We start from the raw sequence: 27,892 nt of genomic DNA, 5'->3' as shown, positions 1-27,892 counted from the left end.
CGCTGCTTCAAGGTGCCAGATAAACCCAGCCGCAGAGGTCCGTCACACCTCCGTGTGCTCACATGCTCAGCCAGAGGGCGAAGTGAAGATACTGCCCGCGCCCAGTGGGGCCACAAACAGAGGACGGTGAACTTCGCGAGTGTGTGCAGGAAGGCGCTCCTGTGTCATAGTCTCGGCATTGCTGAGCGTTGAGCCCAGGGCTGTGCACATTCGGAAAGCGCTCTGCCGCAGAGCCCCCCCCCCCCCCAGCCTGGTTTGTTTTATTTTGAGGCTGGGTGGCAGGAGTCTTGCTGTGTTGCAGGGGCTTGTCTTGAACCTGCAGCCTTTCTGTCTCAGCCTCCCAGGTACTAGGATTACAAGTATGTGCTGTGCCATCATGCCTGGATGAATACATTGAGTTTTAGAAAAATGTTAAAACAGCCTTGTATTCCTATTTGTAAACTAGGCACTTTATATCACTCGTTTTGTAATTGCTGGACTGGGTTGGGTAAAACATGAAGAATTTTAGTGTCTGTTAATGAGGGATGTTGGCCGTGACAGTAGAACGGGTTGCGTAGCGGACTGTCCTTATTCTTAGGGACCACATCAGAAGTGCTTCCCGGAGTCGGAGCCTACTTCCAAATGGTCAAAAAGGAAAAGGAAAGATAGAGAGAAAGAAAAAAGAAAGAAAGACTATGTGGGAGTGTGGATGTGCTGACACACACCTGACAAAATGACAGGAAGGGCTGGCGGGCACCATGGCCCTGTTTCAGGACTGGCTATCCCCACCTGGCCTTGGGCTGAGGCGGGGAGCCGGCTCTCCACACCTGCCTCTGCTCTCCGCGCCCGCGTGGCCCTTTACCGCAGGCTCCTCTGTGTTCTGACCTTCCCAGGCACCCACCCTGTAGTCCAAAGACTTGCCGGGAGGGCTTCCAGTTGGCCAACTCTGGGGCTTATTTGAAAGTCCACCTCTGTCTCCTGCTCCCTGTAGGATGGCCTCTGACTCTGTGTCAGTCTCTCTCCGTCTCTCTTACAGGGGCTTACGCCCAGGCCATTCTACTTCTGAGCCCTACCTTCAGCCCATTTTGATTTTTCTCTTGAAACGGCCCCACTAGGTTGCCGAGGGCCTTGCAGAATTGTTGAGGCTAGCCTCAGTCCTGTGAGGCTCTTGTCTCAGCCTCCTAGTGTTCCATGCACCACCACACCCAGCTGCCTTTGACTCTTCTGAAACCCTCCTCTCTCAGCCTCCATGACACAGCTGTGCTTTGGTCCTCTTTCTCGCAAAACTCTGCTGTCGGCGCCTTGGTGCTGCGCCTCACTGGAGGCTCCTGCGGGGACGTCTTTCCCAGGTTCACGGACTGTCTTGTCCCGCCTGCAGCAGCATCTCCACTCGCAGATTCCATCGTTACTTCCTTCAGTCTGGCCAGCCACCTGCCTCCCTGCGGCCGGCCGAGTCGCCATGACGCACAGAACCTAGGCCACTCTAGAAGGAGGCTCGGGACAGCGGGGTATGGCCCAAAGCTGCCTTTTACTGAGCACCAGGGAGATGGGGTGCAGGGCGCCGAGGACTGCGCTTTGAGGCCAGCTGTTTCATTTCTGCTTTTGGGGTTGTTTATACTCGTTCACCATGAGCTTTCTCTCCCTCAAGGAACAGGTCTTGTCTAAAATTCTTTTGGTTAGTTCTTTCACTTAGAATTTGTGTCAGAAATAAGGAATAGCTATTAAAGATCGATAGTGAATAAAATTATTGGACCACACGCTTATAAAAGTTATGTCCAATAGTTAAAGGTCTAGCTTACAGCACTTAATGAAGGAAGGTGAGCATCTGTAAACATTCTCCTATAACTTTAAACCTCAGTGAGGCCTGCCCGCCCTCCCTTGGCTGGCTGGCTGGTTTCCTTCCTTCCTTCCTTCCTTCCTTCCTTCCTTCCTTCCTTCCTTCCTTCCTATTGAACCCAGGGGCATTCTACAACCCCACCCCACCCCTTTAGTTTTTATTCTTAAACAGGGTCTTGATAGGCTGCTGACAATCTCGTCACACTGTCGGCAGTCTTTGAGCCTGCAGCCTTCCTGTCTCAGCCTCCCAAGTGCTGGGTCACGGGCATGCACCGCCACGCCGGCGTCTCATCGCTTTACATCATTGATTTCGCCCTTTTAGATCTGGGGATGGAGCCCAGGGGCATTCGACCTCTGAACTACAGCCCCGGCCCTATTTTATTCTTTATTTTGAAACTGGATCTCACTGAGTTGCAGAGGGCCTCGCTGAGCAGCTGAGGCTGTCTGCGATCCACGATCCTCCGGTCTCAGCCTCCTGAATGCTGGGATGACGAGCGTGCCCACCACGCCTGGCTTAATTTAGCCTGTTTAAAATATGTCTGGTTATACTCAGTGAGAGTCTCCACGGTCAGGTAAATTATTGGTTTGTTCTGCTTCCTGCCTCTGCTCTTCTTGGTCTGTCATTTGAATTTTAAAATGGGCAACTCTGGTGAATCTTACAGCTGCCTCAATATGTTCTGTAGGAAATAAGTGGGCTTTTCAGCTACACACAGTTTCACTGTACTCCCTCTCCTGCAGATTTGGACTATTTCGAGGATATTTGGGCATCAAAATTAAGCTTAGTTTCGCTTGTTGAGTCTTTATTGGCCAAAATGTTAGTCCTGGTTGATTGCTGAGCAGGTTTAATTCCATGGGGTAAGACCGAGGTGGGTCCTCAGCAGATAAGACGGGATGTACCTGTGCATACTCGCCTCGCTCCACACTCTTCCAACCTCTGGGTGACCGGGAGGTGCCCCCAACCTTACAAACACCAACCGGTGTTTCCTCAGCGTCAGCGAGGCTGTTTTCCATCTGCTGCCACCTGAAGGAAGCGATCTGGAAACAGACCTCACGCTGGCTCTCTGTGGCGTGAACAGCCGCTTCAGGAGCAGGAGGAAGCTTGGGCTGCCGGGGAGAGGCAGGCTACAGAGGCCTGCCTGTGCGGGTGGGTTTTGGGGCAGGCGTCTGCATCGCGGTCCCTGCCTGTAAGTGCAGGGAGGTCACCTGAAGGCACTTGGTCCAGTGGGGCATCAGTGCAGGGGGGTCACCTGAAGGCACTCGGTCCAGTGGGGCATCAGTGCAGGGGGGTCACCTGAAGGCACTCGGTCCAGTCGGGGCATCAGTGCAGGGGGGTCACCTGAAGGCACTCGGTCCAGTCGGGGCATCAGTGCAGGGGGGTCACCTGAAGGCACTCGGTCCAGTCGGGGCATCAGTGCAGGGGGGTCACCTGAAGGCACTCGGTCCAGTCGGGGCATCAGTGCAGGAGGGTCACCTGAAGGCACTCGGTCCAGTCGGGGCATCAGTGCAGGGAGGTCACCTGAAGGCACTCGGTCCAGTCGGGGCATCAGTGCAGGGGGGTCCCTGAAGGCACTCGGTCCAGTCGGGGCATCAGTGCAGGGAGGTCACCTGAAGGCACTCGGTCCAGTCGGGGCATCAGTACAGGGGGGTCACCTGAAGGCACTCGGTCCAGTCGGGGCATCAGTGCAGGGGGGTCACCTGAAGGCACTCGGTCCAGTCGGGGCATCAGTGCAGGGAGGTCACCTGAAGGCACTCGGTCCAGTCGGGGCATCAGTGCAGGGGGGTCCCTGAAGGCACTCGGTCCAGTCGGGGCATCAGTGCAGGGAGGTCACCTGAAGGCACTCGGTCCAGTCGGGGCATCAGTACAGGGGGGTCACCTGAAGGCACTCGGTCCAGTGGGGCATCAGTGCAGGGGGGTCACCTGAAGGCACTCGGTCCAGTCGGGGCATCAGTGCAGGGGGGTCACCTGAAGGCACTCGGTCCAGTCGGGGCATCAGTGCAGGAGGGTCACCTGAAGGCACTCGGTCCAGTCGGGGCATCAGTGCAGGGAGGTCACCTGAAGGCACTCGGTCCAGTGGGGGCATCAGTGCAGGGGGGTCACCTGAAGGCACTCGGTCCAGTGGGGGCATCAGTGCAGGGGGGTCACCTGAAGGCACTCGGTCCAGTCGGGGCATCAGTGCAGGGGGGTCACCTGAAGGCACTCGGTCCAGTGGGGCATCAGTACAGGGGGGTCACCTGAAGGCACTCGGTCCAGTCGGGGCATCAGTGCAGGGGGGTCACCTGAAGGCACTCGGTCCAGTCGGGGCATCAGTGCAGGAGGGTCACCTGAAGGCACTCGGTCCAGTCGGGGCATCAGTGCAGGGGGGTCACCTGAAAGCACTCGGTCCAGTCGGGGCATCAGTGCAGGAGGGTCACCTGAAGGCACTCGGTCCAGTGGGGCATCAGTGCAGGGGGGTCACCTGAAGGCACTCGGTCCAGTGGGGCATCAGTGCAGGGGGGTCACCTGAAGGCACTCGGTCCAGTGGGGCATCAGTGCAGGGGGGTCACCTGAAGGCACTCGGTCCAGTCGGGGCATCAGTGCAGGGGGGTCACCTGAAGGCACTCGGTCCAGTGGGGCATCAGTGCAGGGAGGTCACCTGAAGGCACTCGGTCCAGTGGGCACCAGGTGCTCTTTCGTTGGTCTGTCGTCTCGTCCGAGGGCTCCTTGGTGGTTAAGGGTTGCGTTCTTGCCACTGGCCCCGGCTTGTAGTTTTCTGTGTGCACCGCTAGATGTGCATGTTGGTTTATAGTCTCCTTTTCTTGTGACGGTGTTGTCTGGCTTTGGTCTCTGGATATTAATGGTGTCATTAAATAAACTGGGAAGTGCTTTTCTGTTATTCTCAGGACTAGCTTGTAAAGCGTTGCTAGTCCTTAAAAGCTTGGTAGAGCTCAGTGGCGCCACCTACCCCGGCTCCTCTGTGGGGACACTTTGGGTGACTGATGCGGTCTCTGTAGGTCTGACGGTTTCTCTTCTTGAATCACTGCCCGTAGTGTGCCCTTTCCTGGGGATCTGCCCGTTCCCGCAGCTCTCTGCTCTATTACCATCTCACTGTTCACACTTGTCCAGGCCTCTTCCACCGCTGTGGAGGTGGAGGCCTCTTCTTTCTGCGGGGCAGCAGGAGCGCCGGTTCGTCAGGACGCTCCTGGCTTGGTGCAGCCAGCGCCTTGCCAGCGTTGCTGATCGTTCCAAACACCAGCTTTTGGTTTCGTTCGTTCCCTCCTCTGTTCACTGTCCCTGTGGATTCCCTCCCACTCTGACCTGTGCTGGTGCCGCCTCCTTCCTGTGTGGCTTTGCTTTGGAGAGAGTGACTATAAATACGGTGCTAACACCATTAGCAGCGATAAGTTCTGACGTTATTTAACCCATCGTATCCGCCATTTTTCAGACTTTGTGCTAGGACAGATGATTAACAAGCAAACTGCAAATTATTAGACATTGTCTTGAGGGTTAAAATAGGGCGTCCAGCATCCACGCCCCTCCATCAGCGTCCTGTGGAGGGGAGCCCACAGGGGAGCAAGGCTGAGCTGGACAGGGAAAGGCACCAGCCCTGGGATGAGAAGGGCTGTCCTAGCAGGCTGGGCCTCCGCCCGAGGGGAGCGAGGCTGAACTGAAGGAGGGAGAGACAGAAGCCACAAGATGAGAAGGGCCGGGTCTTGGACACCAGATTTGGGCCTCCCGAGTCCTGCCTCTGTGGCCCTTTCCTCTCTTGGGATTGGTAGAGGATTTAGGTAGTCAAGCATCTTTCCCTTAAGGGGAAAGAGACCGTGAAGGTCAGAGTAGCAGCCGTGATAATCCAGGTACCAAGTGTCTGCCCCCCCCCACGTGGTTTATATTTCAACCAATTATTTACAGTGGGTAGCTATGAATTATCTTTAACAGTGTATTAAAGAAGCAGTTGTATTCGGTTGTCAGTTGCAATATTCAGAAATCTCCACCTAAAAGAAACTACAGTAGAGAAAGATTTGCCCTTTAAGTGAAGATATTTTTATTGTGTGAATGTCATTCTTTACTAAATGAAAGGAAGTAAACTCTGCTGAACTCTTGGAAGTGACTCACTGGCAGTGGCCTTCAGACCACGGTGATGTGGGAGTGTTGAGGCGTGGTCAGTGAGCGCAGCCCCACAGGGCCGCAGCAGCAGGGTCAGAAGAGCCAGAGAAGCCAGGTCCATTCGCCCATCCGTCGCCTCTCCTCTCACTGTCAGAATACAGGCTCAATTGTAAAATTTGGTCAGCTGGGCGCTGGTGGCGCCTGCCTGTAATCCTAGTCATTGAGAGACTGAGACGGGGGATTGCAGGTTCAAGGACAGCCTCAGCGAGTAGTGAGACTTTCACTAACTTAGACCCTGTTTCAGAATAAAAATAAAAATGGTCTAAGGGTATAGCTCAGAGGTAGAATACCCCTGGGTTCAGTCACCAGTACCACACACAAAAATAAATAAATAAATAAATAAGTAAGTAACTAGTTTGCCCAGAGTTTCTTTTAGTCCTGAGGATTAATGTCAAATTTATCTTGAAGTGGTTCTGGGGGCTGTCTCATTGTTGGAATCCTAGTCCATCTCTGGGCACTTTCCTGCTGAACATAACTCCATTGTGCCTTTAAACAATCTCAATATCCCAGCCCATTGCTGCCTGGACTATAGAATGCTGGGTACGTGTGCGATCTGTTGACAGTATAAAGTTGTGGGAACTCGGGAGAGGAACTCACTGCCGGCTGCATTGACTGGAGAGGTGTATGGCGCTTGTCTTGCTCCAGCCACCTGCCATGTCTCACAGGGCACAGGGCCGACAGAGCCGTGGCCCACGGCACTTGTCTTTCTGGGCGTAGAGTTGAGTCATCACGATTGACCATTTAGGCCATTTGAAGAAATCATCCTCGTTTGTTTCCTGCTAGACTGGAATCCTGTTTATTTCTGCATCTTTTAAGGAAAGCCATTGATGCAGTTCAGCCTGTTTCCCAGTTAGGACTTCACCTCTGTGACCAGAGGGAACGCTTCTAACTTTCTTTTTTTTTTTTTTTTTTGTAGCACTGGGGTTCCTGGAAACCTTTCTACCTCCAGGCTACACTCCCAGACCTATTTTTATATTTTTATTGGAAACAGGGTCTCTTAAACCATCGAGGCTGACTTTGAACCTGCGCGAGCCTCCTGTCTTCGCTTCCCAAGCGCAGGGATGACAAGTGTGCCCACCGCGCCCGGCTGGCTTCTAACTTTCTGACTCGCTCTCTTTTTTTCCTGCACTGTTTGTTCGATGGTTCTTGTTAGTTCGTGTGTTCTTAGGCCAACACGTCTTCAGCAGGACACAACAGACTTCCTGGGTCCTCTGAAGCTGCAGGCCTGGGGAAGGGGCTGCCGTGGGGCCCCAGCCGGGCGAGGCCTTTGCGCTCTTTTTTTCCCTGAGGGACTGTCACTTTAGAGACATTTTGTGTGCTCCCATGTACTGTGTCAATAACTGGACCGGAGTATTAGTACTGATCTCGGTTTTGAAGTTCCACTCCAAGCTAGAACTAGAGATAACTTAAGCGGAAAAGGTCCTTCGCAGTGAGGACAAATGTGCTTCTGTGTGAAGGAAAAGCGGAGACTTGGGCGCCGGCTCCGGGGCTGATGCTGGCCAGGCAGCTGGCCGTAGGCGGGACAGAGTGGGAGGGTGAGCAGCAAGCAGGACAGCACCGTCCCCTTAGTGAAGCCGGCTGACAGCTGGGGCCCGGAAAAGCCAGGCACCTGGGGCTGGCTAGAAACAACTGCCTGGAGTCCTCAAAGACCATGCAGGAGTCGGCGAACACCACATTAAACCAAATGAACTAGCGTTTTATGTTTGTTTGGTCATTTATTTTTATTTTTATTTTTATTTTTGGTGCTAGCAGTCGAACCCAGAGGCATTCTACCTCTGAACTACACACCCAGCCTGATTTTATTTGGAAACAGGGTCTCACTAGATTGCTGAGAGCCTTGCTAAGTTACTGAGGCTGGCTTTGAACCTGCAATCCTCCTGTCTCAGCCTCCCAATACCAGGATTAAATCATGGGCCATCATACCTGGCTTGTTTCATGTTTTAAAAAGTAAGATTTCTATTTCAGAACAATTTTAGATTTATTTTTAAAAGTTGCAGAGTACAGTTCTCATACACCCAACCCTTTTCCCCGTTATTAACGCCTTATAGTAATACTGTACTTTTTAAAACTAAACCAGTATTGATTCATTATTACCAACAAGTTTTCGCATGCTGTTGTGAGTTAGGTTTTGCCCAGCATTCTTCTCCGCAGGGGCCCAGCTAGGTCTGGGCTCCCGCCCCCTGGTTAGAGGGGGCGCCTCCTTGGGCAGGTCTGCCTGTGGTGGCCGGCAGGTCTTCTGTTTCATAGGACCCTGGCAGCTTTGAGGAGTGCTGGTTGGGTACTTTCAGAAGCCCCTCAGTTGGGATTTGTCTGATGTTTTCCTCGTGATCAGACTGGGGTTGTAGGTGTTAGGGGGACCACAGGCGTGAAGTGCCCTTGTTACTGTCATGTGGCACGCACTGTCAGCATGCGTTCTCACTGTGAGGTTGGTCTTGTCCTGGCCGAGGGGGCCTCTCTGCCCTCTCCTCTTACTGTAGCCACGGGAGTCGACGCCATGGCACGTTCACGAAGGGGGAGCTCCGCCCCGCCGTCCTCACAGAGTCCCAGCTCCAGTGGCAGAGCTGCTCTGCGTGGGGATCTGGCCTCCCCCGGGTTATTTATTCAGTACTCTACTTCTGTCACATGACCCCGGGGATATTTATTCTAAAATTTGGACTATAATCTCTACTACTTAATTTTGTTGCTCAGTTTTGGCTTACTTCCTTTTGCACTATCCCCAGCAGTGTCGGCTTTTTTTCTTGGATGGTTTCCTGTGTTGTTTTTAGTACTGTCTTCCTTTCCGGCTCTGAGAACGCTCCAGTCTTGTTCTGTGTACTTCTTGCCCATGTGCTAGAATCGGCTGCTTGCGGCCGCCCTAGTCCCTCTTATTGAAGCACAGGCTGGGCTCAAGGTCCGGGTGTGGACGCGCTGCTCTCCTGGGCTGTCACTGACAGCAAAGAAACGTGCGCGTCTGCTCCCTCTGTATACACGTGAGCGTTCCTAGGTGAGTGGCTAGCTATGTTTGCCGAGCACAAGTCCATGCTGCTGTCCCCACGTGGAATCCATTGCCGCGGGAATCCTGGCCTCGTCTTTCGCGTCCTCCGTAACTGGTCCTCCAGCCGCTGGAAACCTGGCTCCTACCCTCCCCAGCTGCGTGTGTTTGGCCACCGCAGGCCCTGGAAGGTGGCTGGCCATGCTACCCAGGCCTCCGGAGCGCAGTGCCGGGCAGCAGCGGCCTCTGCCTTTGCCTTGGGGCCCAGCAGCCACTCCTCCCCAGTGCTTGGGTCACCCTCCCCAACGCCCTGCTGGGGGCTTGAGTCTCACATTTGTGAGACAGTTACGTTGTTCCATCACGCTTTGGTTCCATTTGATTGCGTAACTTAGACTTTTCCTGCTACAAAGTCCAGTTTTGACAAGCGCATCGTATGTCCGTTAGCATCCACTCTCCCCGGAGTATCTCCTGCAGTGTTTATTCTCCTCTCGCCCTCTGCGCCTTTCCGCGGCCCTGCTGCTGCCTGTGCGGTGCGGCTGCAGCACGCGCGTCCAGCACTCCCCGTGGCGGTCTGGGAGAGGCGCGGGTGCAGGCTGGTTCGTGGGCAGGTTTGGGCAACACTGGGAGCCCGGCAGCCAGCTGCGTACTCAGCTCCGTAGGCTTCTGTTCACCTTGTCTTTGCATTGTCCTGTTTCCTGGGACAGATCTCCTTCCCGTTTTCCTCCCCATCTTCCACAACTAAGCCACAGCGTCACTGCAGAGGAGGCAAACCCAGCTGCGCACCCTGTTCTCCTCGCGGGGCGCGCGCAGCTCCCTAGTGAGCCTCTCCGCAAGCTTCCGAGCTTCTGCACGGTGGGACTGCCCGTGGGAGCTTTCTCAGCAGTGGGAATAGATGTTTGGGAGGCGACTTACACAACCTGAAGATCATTGAAACGACATGGTTACTCTGTTATTTTATTTCAGAGCATTTCAGAGTTGCTGGAATTCTGGGGTGTCCCCTCCGGAAGATCAAGCTATGTGGTTTAGTTGCCAGGCAGGGGGCTGACGTGGGGGCCTCATACCCGCTAGGCGGATGCGATTTGGGCCTCGCAGAAGTCCGTTCTAGAATGCAAGCCGGCATTCACTAGCGGAGGCCGGCTGTGTGTCAGGACACACGTGTGCCTGCCCGCCCGCCCGTGACCATGCGCTCTGTTTCCTCCGCAGCGTCCGTCCAGCCGGAGAGCATGATAGAAGTGCTACGCTTCCACGACGGGGGCCTCCTCCAGGTAACGTAGCCACGTCCAGACTGCGTCCGCGCGGGCCCGAGAAGCGCTGCCGATGCGGAGCAGTATGACCATTTAATGGAACTGGTGGCCAGCCGAGGTGGTGCAAAGGCTGGCCTCAGGCCTTGGAGCCTCCTCCTGTGCCAGTGCCGGGATTACAAGCGTGCACCACCCCGGACGGCTGCACAGTCATTTCTCGAGTAAACGTTTCTTTGCAAAGCAGAGTCATTTTAGTAGTGAGGCGTTATGTGTAAGCACGCCCTTAGTCCAGGGGCCTGTGTGTGCCTGTGCCCTGAGGGTATGCGGTCAGATCCAGGAGAAACAGCGGAGAGCACGGTGAGTGCCTGGGCTCAGAGCCGTGAAGGGGACACTCGGTGCTGGCTCTCAGAGCTGGCCTGGGAGGGACTCGGGAGAGAGCCCAAGTCTTGGGGATCCCGCCCATCTCGCCCTCCACCGCGTCCCAGGCTGCAGCTGTCAGCACACGTGTGTAGTGCAGGCTCTTCGCAGAGGCTGGTCTGTGACCTTGAAGAGCAGTCCGTTTTCTTGGCCTGTCCTTGTTTGGAGCCCCTTTCTGAGAGAGGCTGGAATCTGCAGCCTCTGATGAGCGAGGCTGAGGCTGAGCTGAGGCTGGAGTCCTCCTGCGGAGGAGAAGCAGTCTGACCTGTGATGGCAAGGGTGCTCCAAGAATTGCTGCTGGCTTCAGTCAGATTCAGCAAAGGTTCCTTTGCAACACTGTGTCATACTCAGGAGACAGACCAAAATCCACAGCAGGGGTTATTCCCAGGGCACTGAGTTCTTTGAGCAGCCCTTATCCAGGGGTATAAGTCCCTGAAGTTCAGAGGTCACCGCATTGTCTTTTCGGGATTTCTTTGCAGTCCAGTGAGGCATATCTGTTTGTGTGATTCTTGGGGGTCTTACTGAGTTGCTGAGGCTGGCATTTATTAATTTTTTTCCCCAGTACTTTAGTGATTGAAGCCAGGGGCATTCTACCTCTGAGCTACACCCCCAGTTTTACTTTTTTATTCTTTAATTTGAAACAAGGTCTCATCCATTTGTGGAATGCCTCACTAGTAGCTGACGTTGGCCAAGAACCAGACCCTCCTGTCTCAGCCTTCCGAATGCTGGGTGATGAGCGTGTGCCCCCACGGCCGGCTCATTAATTGGCTTTTGAGTTACACATATATAGGTAGGCTTTAATTTCAGCATATCCTCTTGTCTTTTAAATAGGTGCGTTGATTTCAGTCTTCCTAGATGTTTGTTTTTTCTGTTGAATTTTTATGCTTCCTGCCGGTCTCCCTTCCGCAGTTTTCCCTCTTGGTCTCGGCTCAGTTACAAGCTAGAGTCTTTTTTTTTTTTTTTTCTTTCTGTTTTTTGCGGGTCTGGGGATGGAACCCCGGGGGCAGTTGACCTCCGAGCTCCAGCCCCTGCCCTATTTTTTATTCTTTATCTCGAAACAGGGTCTCACTAAGTTGCGGAGGGCCTCACTAAGTACCTGAGGCCGCCTAGAACCACAATCCTCCAGTCTCAGCCTCCTGAATGCTGGGATGAAAAGTGTGCGCCACCACGCCCGGCTTCAAGCTGTGCTTTTAAGATAGGTTTTTTTTTGTTGTTGGTTTTTTTTGTGGTACTGGGGTCCCTGGAAGCCCTTCTAACTCCGGGCTACACTCCCACGGGCTACACTCCCAGACCTATTTTTTAACTTTTTTATGTGGAAACAGGGTCTCTTAAGCCAGCGAGGATGGCTCCGAACCAGCGCGATCCTCCTGTCTCCTCCTCCCCAGGCAGGGATTACAAGTGTGCGCCACCACACCCAGCTTAAGAGAGGTTTAAGCCTCCTTTCTCGGATCCCTTCTGATGGGACTTCAGCGCCTCTCTGAGGGGCGGGTGCGGCCACACTGTTGCGTGGTCTCAGTTCTCATCCTTACTTGTGATGGCTGAATGGCTGCTTTCCTCTTCTGTGGCTCGTACATCCAAAGGAGCAGCTGTTCTGCCTTCCCAATCTTATTTCCAAAGTCCTTGGCAGGGAGCGGACGCCCTTGCGAGCCCGCCTGCTTGTGTGGCTTCTTCAGGAGGCGCTCCCTGCCCAGGTCCTCCTTGGATGGCCTTCCCTCCTCGGTGGGCCTACCGTCTGTCCTGTCACGCCGCTTCCTTCCGGCCTCTGCTTGTGCGATGCTAGTGTCAACGTTAGCCATGCACACGGGCTTTCTTCCTGATGATACGTCTGTCACCTGTTCATTTCCTTTGATGCCAGCCTTTCCAGTTCTCACATCCACCTTCTTCGCGTATAAACGCATGTGTACTTAGTGTCTAAATGGCTCACGTCTGCTGGCTCTGCGTGGGGAATCGGGTGGCGGTGGTGCGGCTGCGCAGCGCGCGGCGTCTCGGGCGTGTGTGGCAGGCTCACCTCCTTCAGCGTCGCTCCCTCGTGTGTTTCTAGTTTGAACTGCATGGTGCCACGGTCATTTCATACGATCAGGATCAGGTTTGACCTGAGAATCCAAGGGACAAGATCAGAGTTGGGGGTGCCATGAAATACTTCATATATTCCATATGTCAGTGGTATGAAAATTTTGTCTTAGTATTTTCATCTTTTTTTTCTTTTACAGACTGAGACAACTCTTGGACTCAGTTCCTATCAACAGAAGAGGTAAGCCTTGGGTATTTAGTAGGATATCAACATACTTTTTATTCTTCTGATGGCTTCTGTAGCTCTCCCCTTCATTTTCTCTCCACTATTTTTGGTGAACAGAGAATATCAAATTATAAATCACATCATACTCTGCATTTCTAAGTGTTTTTTATAGAAAAACTAAGTTTAAGTCTGAATTTGCATGTGATGCAGGTGTGTGGCACGCCGCCCTGTGACAGCCAGCTCTCCACGTGGCCAGTGCCTGAGACAGCCACTACTGAGAGAAGGGCTCAGCTCTGGCGCAGTCTCAGAGGCTTGCGCGCATGATCAGTCGGCCCTGCGAGGAGGCACGCAGGAGCCCAAGGCAGAGCAGACCTGCTTACCTAGTCCCGGGCCCGAGGGCAGGAGGGCTGAGTCCTCTGTCCCCAGCGACCTGAGACCTCCTGTCGGGTCCCACCTCGGCCTCCTGGACCAGGTCTGCAGCACATGGGCCTTTGGGAGACACCTAAGATCCTAACTACAGCCCTAACCGTCCCCCTCACGGGGACGCGGGCAATGTCTGGAATGGCTCCTGGCTACTCTTGGAATGTGGCGAAGCAGGGGCATGGGAGGTCCACGAGGATGACCCCAGTCCAGTGATCCTGAGACAGTTTGTGATGGCCTGATCCTTGACAAGGGTCTCCATGGTCTGATCAGGAGATAATGCTGGAGCGGTCCCTGTTACTCAAGATATCATATCTCTTTGACTATTTCTTGGAAAGGTTAATTACCACCTTACAAGTTAAGTATCATAAGTGGGTTTCCAGTAACTGTAAGATCACGAGTGAAGATATGTGGATTTCGCAGAAATATGGGAGCGGTGGGCCGGGGGAGGGAACTAACCTGGAGCGGGAAGCGATGAGGAGCTTGAGCCTTTGCGGTGGGGTCCTTGCCCTTCCTGTAGGTCTCCTTCCCACCTCCTTCTTTCTTTTGTCTCAGAACCACTTTCATCTGTTGGTAGCTTTGAAAGTTTACTTGTGGAGCTCGTCCTGCCCCATTTGTGGATGGAATGCTTATTTGTGAGTCAAGATGCAGATGCAAGATACTAGCTCCCATTTGACCATGCGCTTCAAGGGCAGGGCTCTGGGCGTTTTTGGATGTAGAGAATAAGATTCCAGAGGCGGGCCTGAAATCTCCATTCCCACAAGCATTGTAGGTGTTTTACATTCAGGTACGCCACAGACCGTTGTTGTTGTGGGGTTTTTTTGTTTTTTTTTTTTGGTGGTACTGGGGGTGGAACCCAGGGACTACTTTTTTTTCTTTTTTTTTACCTCCGGGCTATACTCCCAGACCTATTTTTTTTTTATATTTTATTTGGAAACAGGGTCTCACTAAGTTGCTGAGAGCCTCACTAAGTAGCTGAGGCTGGCTTCGAACCTGCGTGATCCTCCTGTCTCGGCCTCCCAAGCGTGGGGATTACAAGCGTGCGCCCCCACACCCGGCAAGACCATTCTTTAAAAGATACTCAGAGGTGGACATGGTAGCACACACCTGTATTTTTAGTACTTAGGAGGCTGAGACAGGAGGATCACAGGTTTGGGGATAGCCCGAGGAACCTAGTAAGACTATTTTTTTAAAAAATTAACAAGCTGGGCGTAGTGGCGCACCCTTGTAATCCCCGCACTTGGGAGGTGGAGGCAGGAGGATCGCGCTGGTTCGAAGCCAGCCCCGCTGACTTAAGAGATCCTGTTTCCAAAAATTAAAGTATAAAATAGGTCTGGGAGTGTAGCCCAGAGGTAGAAGGGCTTCCAGGAACCCCAGTACCACAGACATACACACACACACACACAAAAAAAAAAATTAACAAGGGGCAGGGTTATAGCTTAGAGGTAGAATGCCCCTGGCTTTGATCTCTAGGACCAAAAAATACATTTAAGAAGAGGGAAAGAGCAAGAAAGAGGGAAGGCAGGCAGGTCTGGCTCTTAGCTGTGACCTGCTAGGCCCTCAAGCACACTCTGCCAAGGGTTCCATGCGCCCTCCAGTTGTTCCTACTCAGAACATAATCTCCATTTCCCTATCCCCAGATGAGTAATACTGTGGCAGAAAGTTACAGTTGTCTGTGGCTGTAGCTCAGTGCCAGCCTGCTTACCTAGCTGTACAAGGCCCTGGTGCAGTCCCTAGTCCCACAAAGAGGAGAAACAGCTTTGTTTCTGAGCTGGGTGTCTGCGTGGTACACACCTGTAATCTCAGCCACTCAGGAAGCTGAGACAGGAGGCTCATAAGGGTCATCGAGGTCCACCTGGGAAACTTAGCAAGATCCTGTCTTGAAATAAAAAGGTCTGGTGATGTAGCTCCAGAAAATCCCCAGTACTGCCCCCCAAAAATTAAGGCTTGAGAACAAGTACAATCACTATAGCAAGCATACATTCTGCTGTCAAAATCCATTGTGTTGAAATTGGCAGAGGGTATCATGTTCATACTGCCTTTGCCTTTGTTTATTTTTCAGCATTACTTATTTATAAACATTTTCTCTGTTAGTAAACCACTAAACAGGACTGTGCCACGCACATAAATACGACACCACCACCTCCGTGGCCACGGCGCCGTGCGGCTTCTGCTGCGCCTTTGGTTTTGTTCAGCAAGATTCTGCCTGTGCCTCTTTGGACCAGCTCACTCAGCACTAACTATTCCTTAGATGCAGACCTGCTGTGGTTTTGAAAACAGGCTTTTATTCATGAGAAAGTCATCTTTTATGCATGTTCCCTCTTTCGCATACTCTGTAATGATCAGAGTAAAACTTGCTGGGCACCACTTCTGTGAAGTATTTTGCAGGAAGACTTTCAAAGAGCACATAAAAAGAAAAGCAAGGCCTAAGGATTGGAAAGGAAGAAGGAAGTAGGATTGCTGTTACTTGCAGGGTGTCTACAGTGACCATCCAAAACTGCTCATTCTGGGAGCACAGACAGCAGCAGTGGAAAACCGTAAAGATCCAGACAGACCCTCATGACCACATTTACCAAGGTGACAGACATGAGATCCGCACAGGAAGATCAGTCAACTCTCTGTGTATAAGAAATAGCTATATAGCTGCCTACCGCCCTGACCGCCATCTGGAAATCTGTTTCTTTTTTTAATACAGGAATAAAACCCAGAGGTGTTCTACAACTCTGAGCTGTTAACCCCCTCCCCCTTGTTTTTTATTTGAAACAGTGTCTCACTGACTTACAGAGTTGCTGAGGCTGGCCTTGAGCCTGTGGTCCTCCTGTTTTAGCCCCCAGAGTACCGGGATCGCAGGCACGTACCACCGCACCTTGCGTTTCTTGTGTGTTTGGTTTTGCTTCTTTTTTGTTGTTGAATTGGTTTGCTTTAGGTAGTGTTGGGAATTGAACCCAGGCCTCTGAGCCTAGAAAAGCTCTACCCCAGCCCTTCCTTTCTTCATTTATTTAACCATGTCTTTTTTATTTGAAACAGGCTCTCACTAGGTTCTTGAGCGTCTCTCAGCCTCCCAAGTACTGGGGTCATAGCTGTGGCCACCACGCCCGGCTTTGTTTTTACCTGTGAAGTACTGGAGATTGAACGTAGGCCTTCTCCTGCTGAGCCCCATCCGACTCTTATTTTGAAATGGGGTCTCTCGGGTACCAGGGCTGGCCTCACAGGCCACTCTCCCGAGCAGCTCTAGTCAAAGACATTGTCTTGTCTAAAAAAGGGTGAAAGAAGCCAGGCGTGGTGGCACACGCTTGTCATCCCAGCATTCGGAGGCTGAACAGGAGGATCGCGGTTGGAGGACAGCCTCAGCTACTTAGCGAGGGTCTTTTAACTCAGTGAGACTCTGTTTCAAAATAAAATAAAAAATTGGGCTGAGGGTGTAGCTCAGAGGCAGGATGTCCTGGGTTCCATCCCTAGTCCCACAAATGGATGGATGGGTGGATGGGCGGGCGGGCTGGACAGAGCCGTGAGGGAGTTGGCTCTGTGCCTCCTGCTGTAGCTGGCAGCCATGATGCGGGGACCATGGCTCCCTGTCCCGCTGTCTTCAGGGCTGTGTTTCAGTCCGTCATGGTGCAGGGACCATGGCTCCCTGTCCCGCTGTCTTCAGGGCTGTGTTTCAGTCTGTCATGATGCGGGGACCATGGCTCCCTGTCCCGCTGTCTTCAGGGCTGTGTTTCAGTCCGTCATGGTGCGGGGACCACGGCTCCCTGTCCCGCTGTCTTCAGGGCTGTGTTTCAGTCCGTCATGGTGCGGGGACCATGGCTCCCTGTCCCGCTGTCTTCAGGGCTGTGTTTCAATCGTCATGATAGATTGTCTCATTGTACATTTGATGTTTTCTTCCTTCCTGTGTCATCTTTTCTATGCCACCTCTGGAGAAAGAGGGATTATCAAGTTCCACAGAGGGCCAAAACTGTGTTTGAGCCTTTTAACTTCCAGCTCAGCCATTCCACTACTCAGACTACAGATCTCTAAGCTTCAGTTAAAGCCAGAGTCCTGTACGAAATGGATGTCCTCACCATTGCTAATGTATTTTCCATGTCTTCTGAATGAGATTTACTGTGTCATTTGGAGGCTTGTGTTTTTGTGAACTGTAGCTATGATGGAAATAGTTCTATCACAGATGGGTTTTGCTCTAGAGTCACTTCTTAAGATAAAACAAGAAGAGCCAGACCTCCTACTTGGGCTCGCTGAGCGCCTCTCTTCTCTGGTTCTCAGTGGCTAGCTGTAGGTGTGAGCGCAGCGCTCCAGAGGCCATCAGTGCTTCGTGGCAGTGTGGGTGGCTCGACGTACATCTGAGGCTTGCTCTTCAGAAGTCAGTCTATTGAGAGGTTGTAATAGCAAGTGGGATGCTGGGAATGATACGCAGGTGTTTAGGCCAAGACATCACAGATGGAATAGGTGTTTTAGTTCTTAGAAAGCTCTAGCTTAAAATTCACTGTGACCATGATTTTTGTTTTCAAATATTGTCTGCCAAGTATGCAGAATTATATTAACTAATTTCTCATCATATATATATATATATATCAGAAATGTAAGTGAACGTATTGTTACCAACTGAATCAACCAAATAAATTATGCCATTCAGTCTAAGCATTTTCTATTTCGTAATACCTTAAACAGAGAAAGCATATTCCTATTTTTTCACATTTTTCAATCAGCCTTCTTGTTACCAACTATACCAACCAGATAAATGCTACCATTTAGCTTATCTGAGCATTTCTTATTTTATACACCTTGACATAGAAAAATATTCCTGTTTTTCCTTAACGTTTTTTAAAGCAGCATTCTCATAATGCTGTCTCTATGAAGCGGTCAATACCAGTCTTGCTGGTGTTTGGGGCGGGGAGACACCAGGGGCCGTGTGCGTGGGGGCTCGTCGTGATGTAGGTGCGTAAGTGTACCGAGCTAAAAGCATCGGTTCCCTCTCACAAAAAAGCAGTGCACATTCTTAATAGAACATCCAGTCCCACTTTCTTACAGATACTTTCTCATGATAAAAGGCAAGTACTGACTACTCTTGGGAAAGTGTGTGTTTGAAGATTGCTTCTCACATTCTCTTCTCTTCCTTGCAGCGTATCTCTGTCCCGGGGCAGCTGCAGGCCCCTGCGGTTTGAGCCTCCCATGCTGGATTTCCGTGAGCAGTAAGTCTACCGTGGGGACCCCGCCTCCACTCAGCTGATGTTGGGGACTCCACCTCCACTCAGCTCCATGGGGCTCCACCTCCATTCATTCAGCTCCATGGGGACTCCACCTCCATCCAGCTGATGTCAGGGACTCCACCTCTATTCAGCTCCATGGGGGACTCCACCTCCACTCAGCTGATGAGCACTTGGGAGGCCTGTGTTGCCTTCTGTGAGAGAGAGTTACATTGCAGATCATTAGGAACAAATGAGGTTGAACCTAGTGCCACGGGGGAGTCTCAACGTAAAGATGCTAAGTTTGGAAGCTGGCCATGCCCAGGCGCTGCGCTCTGGCTCGGAGACTCTGTCTTGGAAGCAGCATGGATGTCAATGGCTACCTTTCTCAAGCCGGCTGCCTCCGCGCCCGTGATCTGGAAGTGCCGTGGCCAGCGTCTGGCCTGCGCTTCTCTGTCCTCCACAGGCTTCTGTGCCTCTCCCCATCCCCGCTGCCCCAGTTCTGTGCTTTCTTATGGCGTGACCTGCCACAGCGCCAGCACGTGCCTGGGGCCTCTCAGTCTGTTGTCCCGCCTCTTCCCCCGCTCCGCCAATGCCGCCTGAAAGGCGACAAGGCCTCCGGAGCTCAGGCCGTGCGCTCCTCCTACCCGCCGCCCGCCACCCTCGCTGCCCCCGCCTGCCCCACTCAGGCCCTCGTCACCTGTCCTCTGACGGCCCGGCACCTGCGGGTTTCTGGTGTGTGCTATCAGCAGAGAGATCTTTTCACTGTTAGAATCTGATCCTATCGCCGTCCCCGCCTCCCGACTCTGCAGTGGCTCCCTGTGGCCTTCAAGCTTGACGCCGTTTCCAGCGCGCCCCCCACACCCGTGGACAAGCTTGGCGCCCATGCCCCCACAACACACCACACCACACCACACCACACTGCGGGGAGCCGCACACCGCTGCCTAAAGTCTCTGCGGTCTTTTCTCTCTTTCCTTTTCCTTTTTTTTTTTTTTTTGGTACTGGGGATGGAACCCCGGGGCATTCCACCTCTAAGCCATACCCCAAGTCCTATTTTTTATTTTTTATCTTGAATAGGGTCTCAGTTGCAAAGGGCCTCATTAAGTAGCTGAGGCTGCCCTCCAGCCAAGATCCTCCTGTCTCAGCCTCCCAAGTGCTGGGAGAACAAGCGTGCACACCACCCAGCTTTGATCTAAGTTCTAGGGATGTCACACATCCCTTGAGAATCTTCCTTTAAGAGGAACAATTAACGAGAGCTTTTATACATTCAGAAAAGTAGAGGCTGGATGCGGTGGCACATATCTGTAATCCTAGTACTTGGGAAGCTGAAACAGGAGGACCACAGGTTTGAAGCCAGCCTCAGCAACCAAATGAGAACCTGTTTCAAAATAAAAAATAAAAGGGCTGGAGGCTTAGCTCAGAGGTAAAAGGTCCCAGGGTTCAACCTCCAGTACCCCCCAAAAAAGTAGAACAAAACATGAATGTACTCTTAACATATACAGCATTTGTTAACATTTTTGCCCTATTTATTTCATGATTTTGTTGATTTTGAATCACCAGACATCATGATGTTTCATTCCCTAACTCTCCAGCAGGCACTTGGATATATAAGGGCATTCTGCATGACTAACCATTACTGACCCCGTAGGAGAATTGGCATTTACTGCGGAGCGCCCGGGAGTCGCCTCTTGGGGTCAGTGTCATGTTGTTTGCTGTAAGTGCTAGAAAGCTGACTGAAGCTTGGAACAAGATGGGACTGTGTTGGAAGGAGCCGAAGACCATACTGTATCTGCAGAAAGGTCAGGGCTGCAGCTGCCACCGTGGGCCAGCAAGAGCTGCGTCCCTCAGCCCAGCCTCACCACTGGCCCACGCGCCCTACCCCCGGGGGCTGGGAGACACCGCCGCCATGAGACTCGCTGCTCCGGCCTCCCTCCCCAGGAAGCCCTGGGTTTTCTTTCTGCGTCTTTCTTTCATTTTTGATCCTGAGAGTTGAGCCCAGGGGCATTCTGCCTCGGAGCTGCACCCCGCCCGTGGCTGGCTTCGTTAGCACAGGCTCTCGTTGGATGCCGAGCCGGCCTTGCCTCGGGACCCGCAGGCACCGTTGTGTATCCAGTTGTTTTCTGTCGTTTGTGTTTTTGCCATACAGTGAACAAACTCGGCCATTCTACCCGAGTAACACCCCCAGCACTATTTTATTTTGAAATGAGGTCTCACTGAGTTGCTGAGGGCCTTGCTGTGTTGCCGAAGCTGGCCTGGACCCTGTGATCCTCCTGTCTCAGCCTCCAAGACCTGGAATTCCAGGTGTGCGCACCACACCCTCGCTTCTGTTCTTTTGGCGTAAAGCAGCTCATGGTGGGGCAGTGACCCCCGCAGCTTGGGTCGGCTGTCTGCCCCACCAGGCAGGTGAGAGGATGTCTGGTAGTAGGCAGATCCTCCCAGCGCTCTTTCTATGTGTGTGAGGGTTTTATCCAGAGAAAGGGAAGTTGGAGGATGGGCTCCAGTCAAAGTCATCCCGTCTCCTTGGGCTATTGACCCCTAGTGACCAGTCCTGTAGATGACAGCCCTGCTTCGTGAAACAGGCCTGTCTAGCAGAGGGAGAGAAGCCCTTCTCTCTGCCTCGGTGGTGTTACGCCACCCCACAGAGTCGGGACTGCATCCAGAACCTGGTTCAGACGTCAGAGCCGTTTCCCGTTGGGGGCTTGGCTGCCCGGGAGCTGCGACTTGCCGCGGTTCAGACCACATGGCGCCACGCAGGAAAGATCAGACTCAGAGCCTGATTTCCACCGAATGCAGTTTCACCATCATAAAATCGAAAGATCATAAGTCAAGCCACCATAAGTTGGTGGCCATATCCACCCATATAACGACTTCTTCTAGAGAGACCAGGCAGGCTCCCGAGCAGGTCTGAAGTGGCTTGAGAGAGCAGAGAAAGGTGGCTTTCTTGGCTTGTCCTGGGTTGGGGTGAGGCTGGGGGGGGGGGTTCTCACCGATACCAGCTGTCTGTGTCAGCCTGCCCAGGTATGGGGCGTGAAAGCTGTCAGCTATCAGGTATCAAAAATGGAGTTAGGCCGGGCGTGGTGGCGCACGCTTGTCATCCCCGCGCTTGGGAGGCAGAGACAAGGAGGATCACGCAGGTTCGAAGCCAGCCGCACGCGCTGGCTTAGGAGACCCTGTTTCCAAAATGAAAATGTAAAAAATAGGTCTGGGAGTGTAGCCCGGAGGTAGAAGGGCTTCCAGGAACCCCAGTACCACCAAAAAAAAAAAAAAAAATGGAGTTAGATGCACAGTTAATATCCATAATTACAGCAAAAGAGCTAGGCTCTTGTCGCTTCCTCCAGGCCGCTTAGCAGGGGCCGTGAGAACTCCCCTCCTTGCTGTTGCCTCCTGCCCTCCAGGAGTCACTTCACAATCAATCGATCACATTTTGTCTTCAAAAATAGGACTGTGTTTTCATAGTTTTTTTAATTGTTTAATTCTTTTTATTCCCTTTTTCATCTCCTTCTTCCACTTATTTGTAAATGCCAGTGCTGTTAAATGTTTCTGTTTCCATAACAACTCCTTTTTTCAAACATAAAAGTTGCTTTGGGTGGAATCTTGATTTACCAAAATCTTTGGCTTTATATAATCATTAAGTGTAGAAAATCTTGTTTTCAGATCTAAAGCTTAAAATGGCTATTTATGGCATAAAAATGGACATTGAATTTAATTTCACTAAAAGTGGAAGTACTTGTTGCAAAGTAAATTCAGTGTATGAAAGGTACTCCTCCCTAGTGACCAGATGGTATTTCAAGAATACCAAGCAGGCCCTCGTGTCAAGGGCTGTTGATGCCTCTCAGGTCTCTGGCTCTGGCTTAGTCTTTCCCTGAGTGCTGGGGACGGCAGGGTTCTGCGGGACCGCGTGGCACAGCACCGCGTGCCAGCTGCCGCTCCCTACCACAGGTGTGGTCTGTCAGGGCGGTGGCCACGCCGCGTCTTCAGGCCACCGCGTCTTCAGCCATCTGTCTCCTGGCATTGCTGTGTTGTCTGTGGCGTGGCCACTCGCATTGACCACAGAATGGCAGCTCGTTTACCACGCTGTCCCTCATCCACAGCTGCTGCTTTGAGTGCCTGGAGCCCAGACTCCTCGAATGTGGACAGTTGTCAGTTGTCCATACGTGACCCTTGCTGCAGCCTGGCTCGTCTATAAACGCTTGACACTGTCCCCTGGGGCTCCTTCCGTCTCTGGAGCAGCTGATAACAGAGAGACAACAGGAGCAGCCCTGGCGGGCGGCTGCAAATCTTCATTTTATTTTTAAGTTCTACCTGCCCAGGCAAACGGGTCCCACTTGCTGCTGTGACAGGCAGAGTCTAAGGCCTCCGATGCACCTCTCCACGCCTTCTCCCCTTTCCTCAGTCAAACACCTGATCCAGGTGCTGCTGCCTCTAGGATGTGAACATATAATTGAGGTCCCAAGTCAGCTGACCTTCAAATAGATTATCTGGGTGGGCCTGATCTAATTCCTGAGCCTTTAAGTCTGCAGGAGGCCTGCTCTGAGCGCCCCGGGTACCCTGCGGTGCCCTTCCTGCCTCTGAGGAGGGGGCGTTTCTGTCTGTCTGTGTGGGCAGGCCAGCGTGAGCGGCATTGTGAACCTGGAGCCGCCATGCTGGTCCCCTTTCTCCAGAGCCCTCTGGCCAGCAGGCATTGCAGCCCTGTGGTTTGAAAGATAACTCTAAGTACCTCTCTGTCTTACTCCCTGTCTCCTTTCTCGCAGCTGCGATGGCTACACTAAAGTCACAAGAGGAACCACTGCAAGCACAGACTCATGCCATTTAGCCTGCAGTCTAGTTGAGTCGTAAGAGAGCGCTTTTTTTTAAAGACGGCACATGATTGGTGAACTCTGAGGGTGTAAGGAGGGTCTTTTATTTCTGCATACCGTTCTACTTACGTGTCTATATAAAGCTTAGGGAAGAAAACCTTTATCTTCTCCCTGTAGCTTTGTGGCCATAGTTTGATGCCGGCGGAGTTTGTACCTGCTTATCTAATTATTTCATAGTCCTGAGTCCCCATCTGAGATCTGTGAGCCAGTTGGTTAAGGGGTCCAGTCTCCAACCGAGGCAAGAGGGCTCGGCAGACAGGATGCTTCCTGCTTTGAGGACTTCCGGGAGTGCTCAGCCCCCTGCTCCCTCACCCCGGATCCTGCTCTAGACACCCCTTTCTCTCCCAGGCTGCATTACCGTAAGCCTCGCCTCCACGGGCTGGAAGCCATGGGTGATCTCAGCCAGGTGTTTACTTTCCTGTGTGTGGCAGAGACACTCTTGTGGGACCCCAGCTCCCAGGCAGCATGGCACAGCCTCCTGCTGGCGTGCTGTAGTCAGAGCTTGCAGTGCGTCGCCTTCTGTGCAGCTTCCCCACCCCACAGTGACAGCAGAGGCACCACGCGCCTAGCCTCAGCGGCAGAACTGCGCAGCCGCGTAAAAGTGGTCAATGTGCTGTCTAAAATACAGCAATGAAAACGAACACCAACACCGTAAATATTTAAATGCTGACGAACACACTGAAGATTTTGTATTTATATAACTTCTAGACTCTGCTTATGAATTTTGGGTAATGTAAAAAGATGTTGTTAGTCCATTTCAGGAAAAACAGAAAATGAGAGTCCAAGATTCAGTTGCAGGTAAGCTATAGAAGAAATGAGAAGGTCGTGATGAACTGGATTCTTACTTAACATCCAGAACTGGAAAGCAGTCGCATCTGTGACTGTTAGGAGTCAGGTTCCGTTCACAGAATCTGACTTGTTTTTGACCTTCCAACTTGGAGGATTTTACTCAAAAGAAACACTATGAAGGAAACAGGCTACAATCTCCGCGTGGACATAGAGACATTTTGAGTTTATAAGGCTCTCTTACGAGTTCTTCGCTTGATTGTGAGTAACATTTATTGAGTTCTTTTCAGATTGGATCGTTGAGGTGTCCTATCACAGGGCTCCGGGGTCAATATCTGATGCAACAGGCCTTAGCATGAATGGCTAGATAAGAGTAGGCTCCTGTGAATACAGTCTGATGCTGACTTCAGACGTAGGTGTCAGCAAACTCCTGTTGATGTGGTGGCCCCGAGGGAATAACAGCTCCCGTGGCAAAGTCGCTACTGACAGCTGGCCGCCCTGTCGTTAAAGAGCCAGCCTGGGAATGCGCGGTGCATCTCAACGTAGTGCTTAACAGCTGCATGGCGACCTTTCAGAATATTTTCATGACCTTATTATAACGTTATCTCTACCTTTTTCTGGTATGAAATACATACCCACAGAAAAATGGATAAGACATGCATGTTTGACATGTACGGAGACTAGAACAGCTGGCAGTGCCTAGACACCTGATTACAGTTTCACTGTTCTCCCAGAACAAACTCCTATCCTGAATTTTTATAAACATTTCTAGATCTTCTTTACAGTTGTACTACCTGTGTATACACCTCTAAATAGTACATTAGCTTTGCCTGATTTTGAATTTACTTGCCCCAGTTTTTATTTTGAAATACCTCAAAGCAACAAAACAATTGTGAGGATGTTGTGCCTGTACCACTTGCTTACCATGTGCGAGGATGTTGTGCCTGTATCACTTGCTTACCATGTGCGTCGACGGTCCGTAGGGTGTGGAGGTGGAAAATGTGGGCTTCCCACTGGTTGGTCCACACGGTGCGGGGATCAAGGATGTGGAGTTCCCACTGGTTGGACTGCATGGTATAGGGTTGAGGATGTGGGCTTCCCACTGGGTGGGCCGCAGAGTGCGGGGGTCGAGGATGTGGGGTTCCCACTGGTTGGACTGCATGGTGTAGGGTTGAGGATGTGGGGTTCCCACTGGTTGGACTGCATGGTGTAGGGTTGAGGCTCTGGAGAGACTGGTACACAGAGTTGTCTACTGATTTTGATGTAACAGGTTTCACATTGGCCTGGGGTGAGTTTCTGGATTTCTTATAAAAGAACTTTTTCTGTATATGTTAATTTGGTGTCTCATTGGGGTAGTGAGGTCTGGGTCTTTTTATTCTACCATCTTTTGGCATCTCCTCAAACCCAATTGCCATACTTTATTTCCTTTTTAAATAAAGTTTGACTGAAACATAGACATACCTATTCATTTATATTTTGTCTGTAGAAATAAATAGAAAATCTGAAAAGATAATAAGAGTTTGAGCAAGTGGACAAGAAAAAGAAACAAGAAGGCTGGGCGTGGTGGTGCACACTTGTAGTCTCAGCATTCGGGAGGCTGAGACAGGAGGATCGCAGTTCAAGGACAGCCTCAGCTACTTAGCAAGGCTCTTCACAACTCAGTGAGACCCTGTTTCAATTTTTTTTTTTTTTTTTTTTTTTTTGGTGGTACTGGGGTTCCTGGAAGCCCTTCTACCTCCGGGCTACACTCCCAGACCTATTTTTACTTTTTTTTTTTTTTTTTTTTTTTTTTGGAAACAGGGTCTCCTAAGCCAGCACGCACGGCTGGCTTCGAACCTGTGCGATCCTCCTGTCTCTGCCTCCCAAGCGCAGGGATTACAAGCGTGCGCCACCACGCCCGGCAAAAAAAAAAAAAATTTTAAGACTTAAAAATGAAAGAAAAAGAAATAAGACACCCAGATAGGAAAGGAAGAAATAAAACTACCTCTATTTGCAGATGTTGTGTTCTAAGCAGAACCAATAAGCTAGTTTGTAATGGTTGTAGGATATAAGATCAACACACAAAAATAAACTATATTGTATACATTAGCAATGAACAATCTTTAGAAAGCAATTTCATACACAGTAGGGCCAAAAATAATAAAATACTTAAATATAAATTTTGCAGAAGCCGTGTAAAACTTGTATACTGAAAAATACAAATAATTTCCAAGAGAAAGTAAAGAATAAATAGGAAGACATCCCGTGTTCATGGACCAGAATGTGCGAGTTAAGATTGTATTACCTCTAAACTGGTCATGGGTTGAACACAATCTCCATCAACATCCCAACTCTCTGCAGAAATTGACAGCCTGGTCTTAACATTCACATGGAAGCTGGGCTGGTGGGACATGCCTGTAACCCCAGTACTTGGGAGACTGAGACAGGAAGACAGCAGGTTCAAGGACAGCTGCAGCGACTGAGGCCATCTGTAACTTAGTGAGACCCTGCCTCAAGATAACAAAATTAAAGAGGGTTGAGGATGTGGCTCCTAGGTAGGACACCCGGGGCTCAATTCCCAGTACCAAAAAAAAAGCACGATGGGGGTGTGGCTCAGCATCTCTGAGTTCAGAGTTCAGTCTCGTGTGTGTGTGTGGGGGGGGGGGGGCGTCCATCTCAAACACACAAAAGAAAGGGAAGGAGGGAAGGAGATGTATAGAGAATTTTTCCAATGTTGTTAGAAATTCAGCCTGTACAAATAAGACTAGCTATAACATAGATGTCAAGGCGAACATTGGCAGTGAATCTGAGGACCTTCGGGGGTGTTTTGCATTGTTCCCTTGAGAAAGTGTAGACTAGTTCTAGGGGTTTTATCATGCACTAGCCCGGATGGGTTCTGTTCAGATCTAGGTTCCAGGTGTATCTGTGGGCTGATTAAATATTTTTGTGCCTCGTATCCTCATCCATAAAAGGAGAATAGCAGAAGTCGCTGAGCCGTAAGAGCCCTTCATACAGCTTTGCTACCCAAGCTCCTGAATCGAGGAGCTTGTATTGGTGGAGTTTGAGAAGACGGGTCTCACGGGCCCACAAGTGAGCGAGCGGCGGGGTGCCGAGTTAGCAGGACCCCTCGCTGCTCCCGCCTGCTTCCTCACGAGGGTGTGGCTGAGGCACCCAGCACGGTGTGTAACTTAGAATGAGCACTCAGCAACTGAGTAGATTGCAAGTTTACATCAAGGTGGTAAATATTTTAACATTGAAGATGAATTTGTCTAGTGATTTTAAGGTCTAATTTCTTAAACAATTATTATTGTAACTAGAATTGTCTTAGAGGTATTTGTGACCGTTTTCTTTGTTTTTTGCAGGCCAGTTGGAATGCCAAAAATGGAGAAAGTGTACTTACATAATCCTAGTTCTGAAGAAACTATAACTTTAGTATCAATATCTGCTACAACGTCACATTTTCATGCATCATTCTTTCAAAATAGGGTAAGTTTCTCTGCTAAAAATGATGTCTCCTAGTTTGAAATTTTAGGATTTATTGATGATTATATTTTGCTGTAACCAAAAGCTAGCTTGAACATTTCTTTTCTAGATTTCAGTTTGTCCCATTTCCTAAAAATTATTACTTCTACTTTTTTTTTTTTTCTTTTTGCGGGTCTGGGGATGGAACCCAGGGGCATTCGACCTCCAAGCTACACCTCCTGCCCTATTTTTTATTCTTTATTTTGAAACAGGGTCTCACTGAGTTGCTGAGAGCCTCACTAAGAGCTGAGGCTGTCCGCAAACCGCAATCCTCCGGGTCTCAGCCTCCCGAATGCTGGGATTGCAAGCGTGCGCCACCACGCCCGG

The 27,892-nt window shown here is 51.1% G+C and overlaps 1 protein-coding gene across 1 annotated transcript in view; it reads left to right on the top strand.

Annotated features, from left to right (window-relative positions):
- Positions 1-8,956: 8,956 nt before the first annotated feature.
- TMEM131 (transmembrane protein 131) overlaps positions 8,957-27,892 on the top strand; it is a gene marked incomplete at both ends in the record, with an annotated part of 77,741 nt that continues 58,805 nt past the window's right edge. The window contains 6 exons of the mRNA XM_080711457.1: positions 8,957-9,214; positions 9,405-9,585; positions 10,134-10,195; positions 12,799-12,839; positions 18,359-18,427; positions 27,406-27,529. Of these exons, the coding sequence (XP_080567583.1) occupies positions 8,957-9,214; positions 9,405-9,585; positions 10,134-10,195; positions 12,799-12,839; positions 18,359-18,427; positions 27,406-27,529 (735 nt within the window). The remainder of the gene's footprint in view (positions 9,215-9,404; positions 9,586-10,133; positions 10,196-12,798; positions 12,840-18,358; positions 18,428-27,405; positions 27,530-27,892) is intronic.

The sequence above is a fragment of the Muscardinus avellanarius genome (genome assembly GCF_963383645.1).
Source record: "Muscardinus avellanarius genome assembly, chromosome: 15".
In the NCBI taxonomy this organism is placed as follows: domain Eukaryota; kingdom Metazoa; phylum Chordata; class Mammalia; order Rodentia; family Gliridae; genus Muscardinus; species Muscardinus avellanarius.
This window is presented reverse-complemented; position numbering and strand designations above follow the sequence as displayed.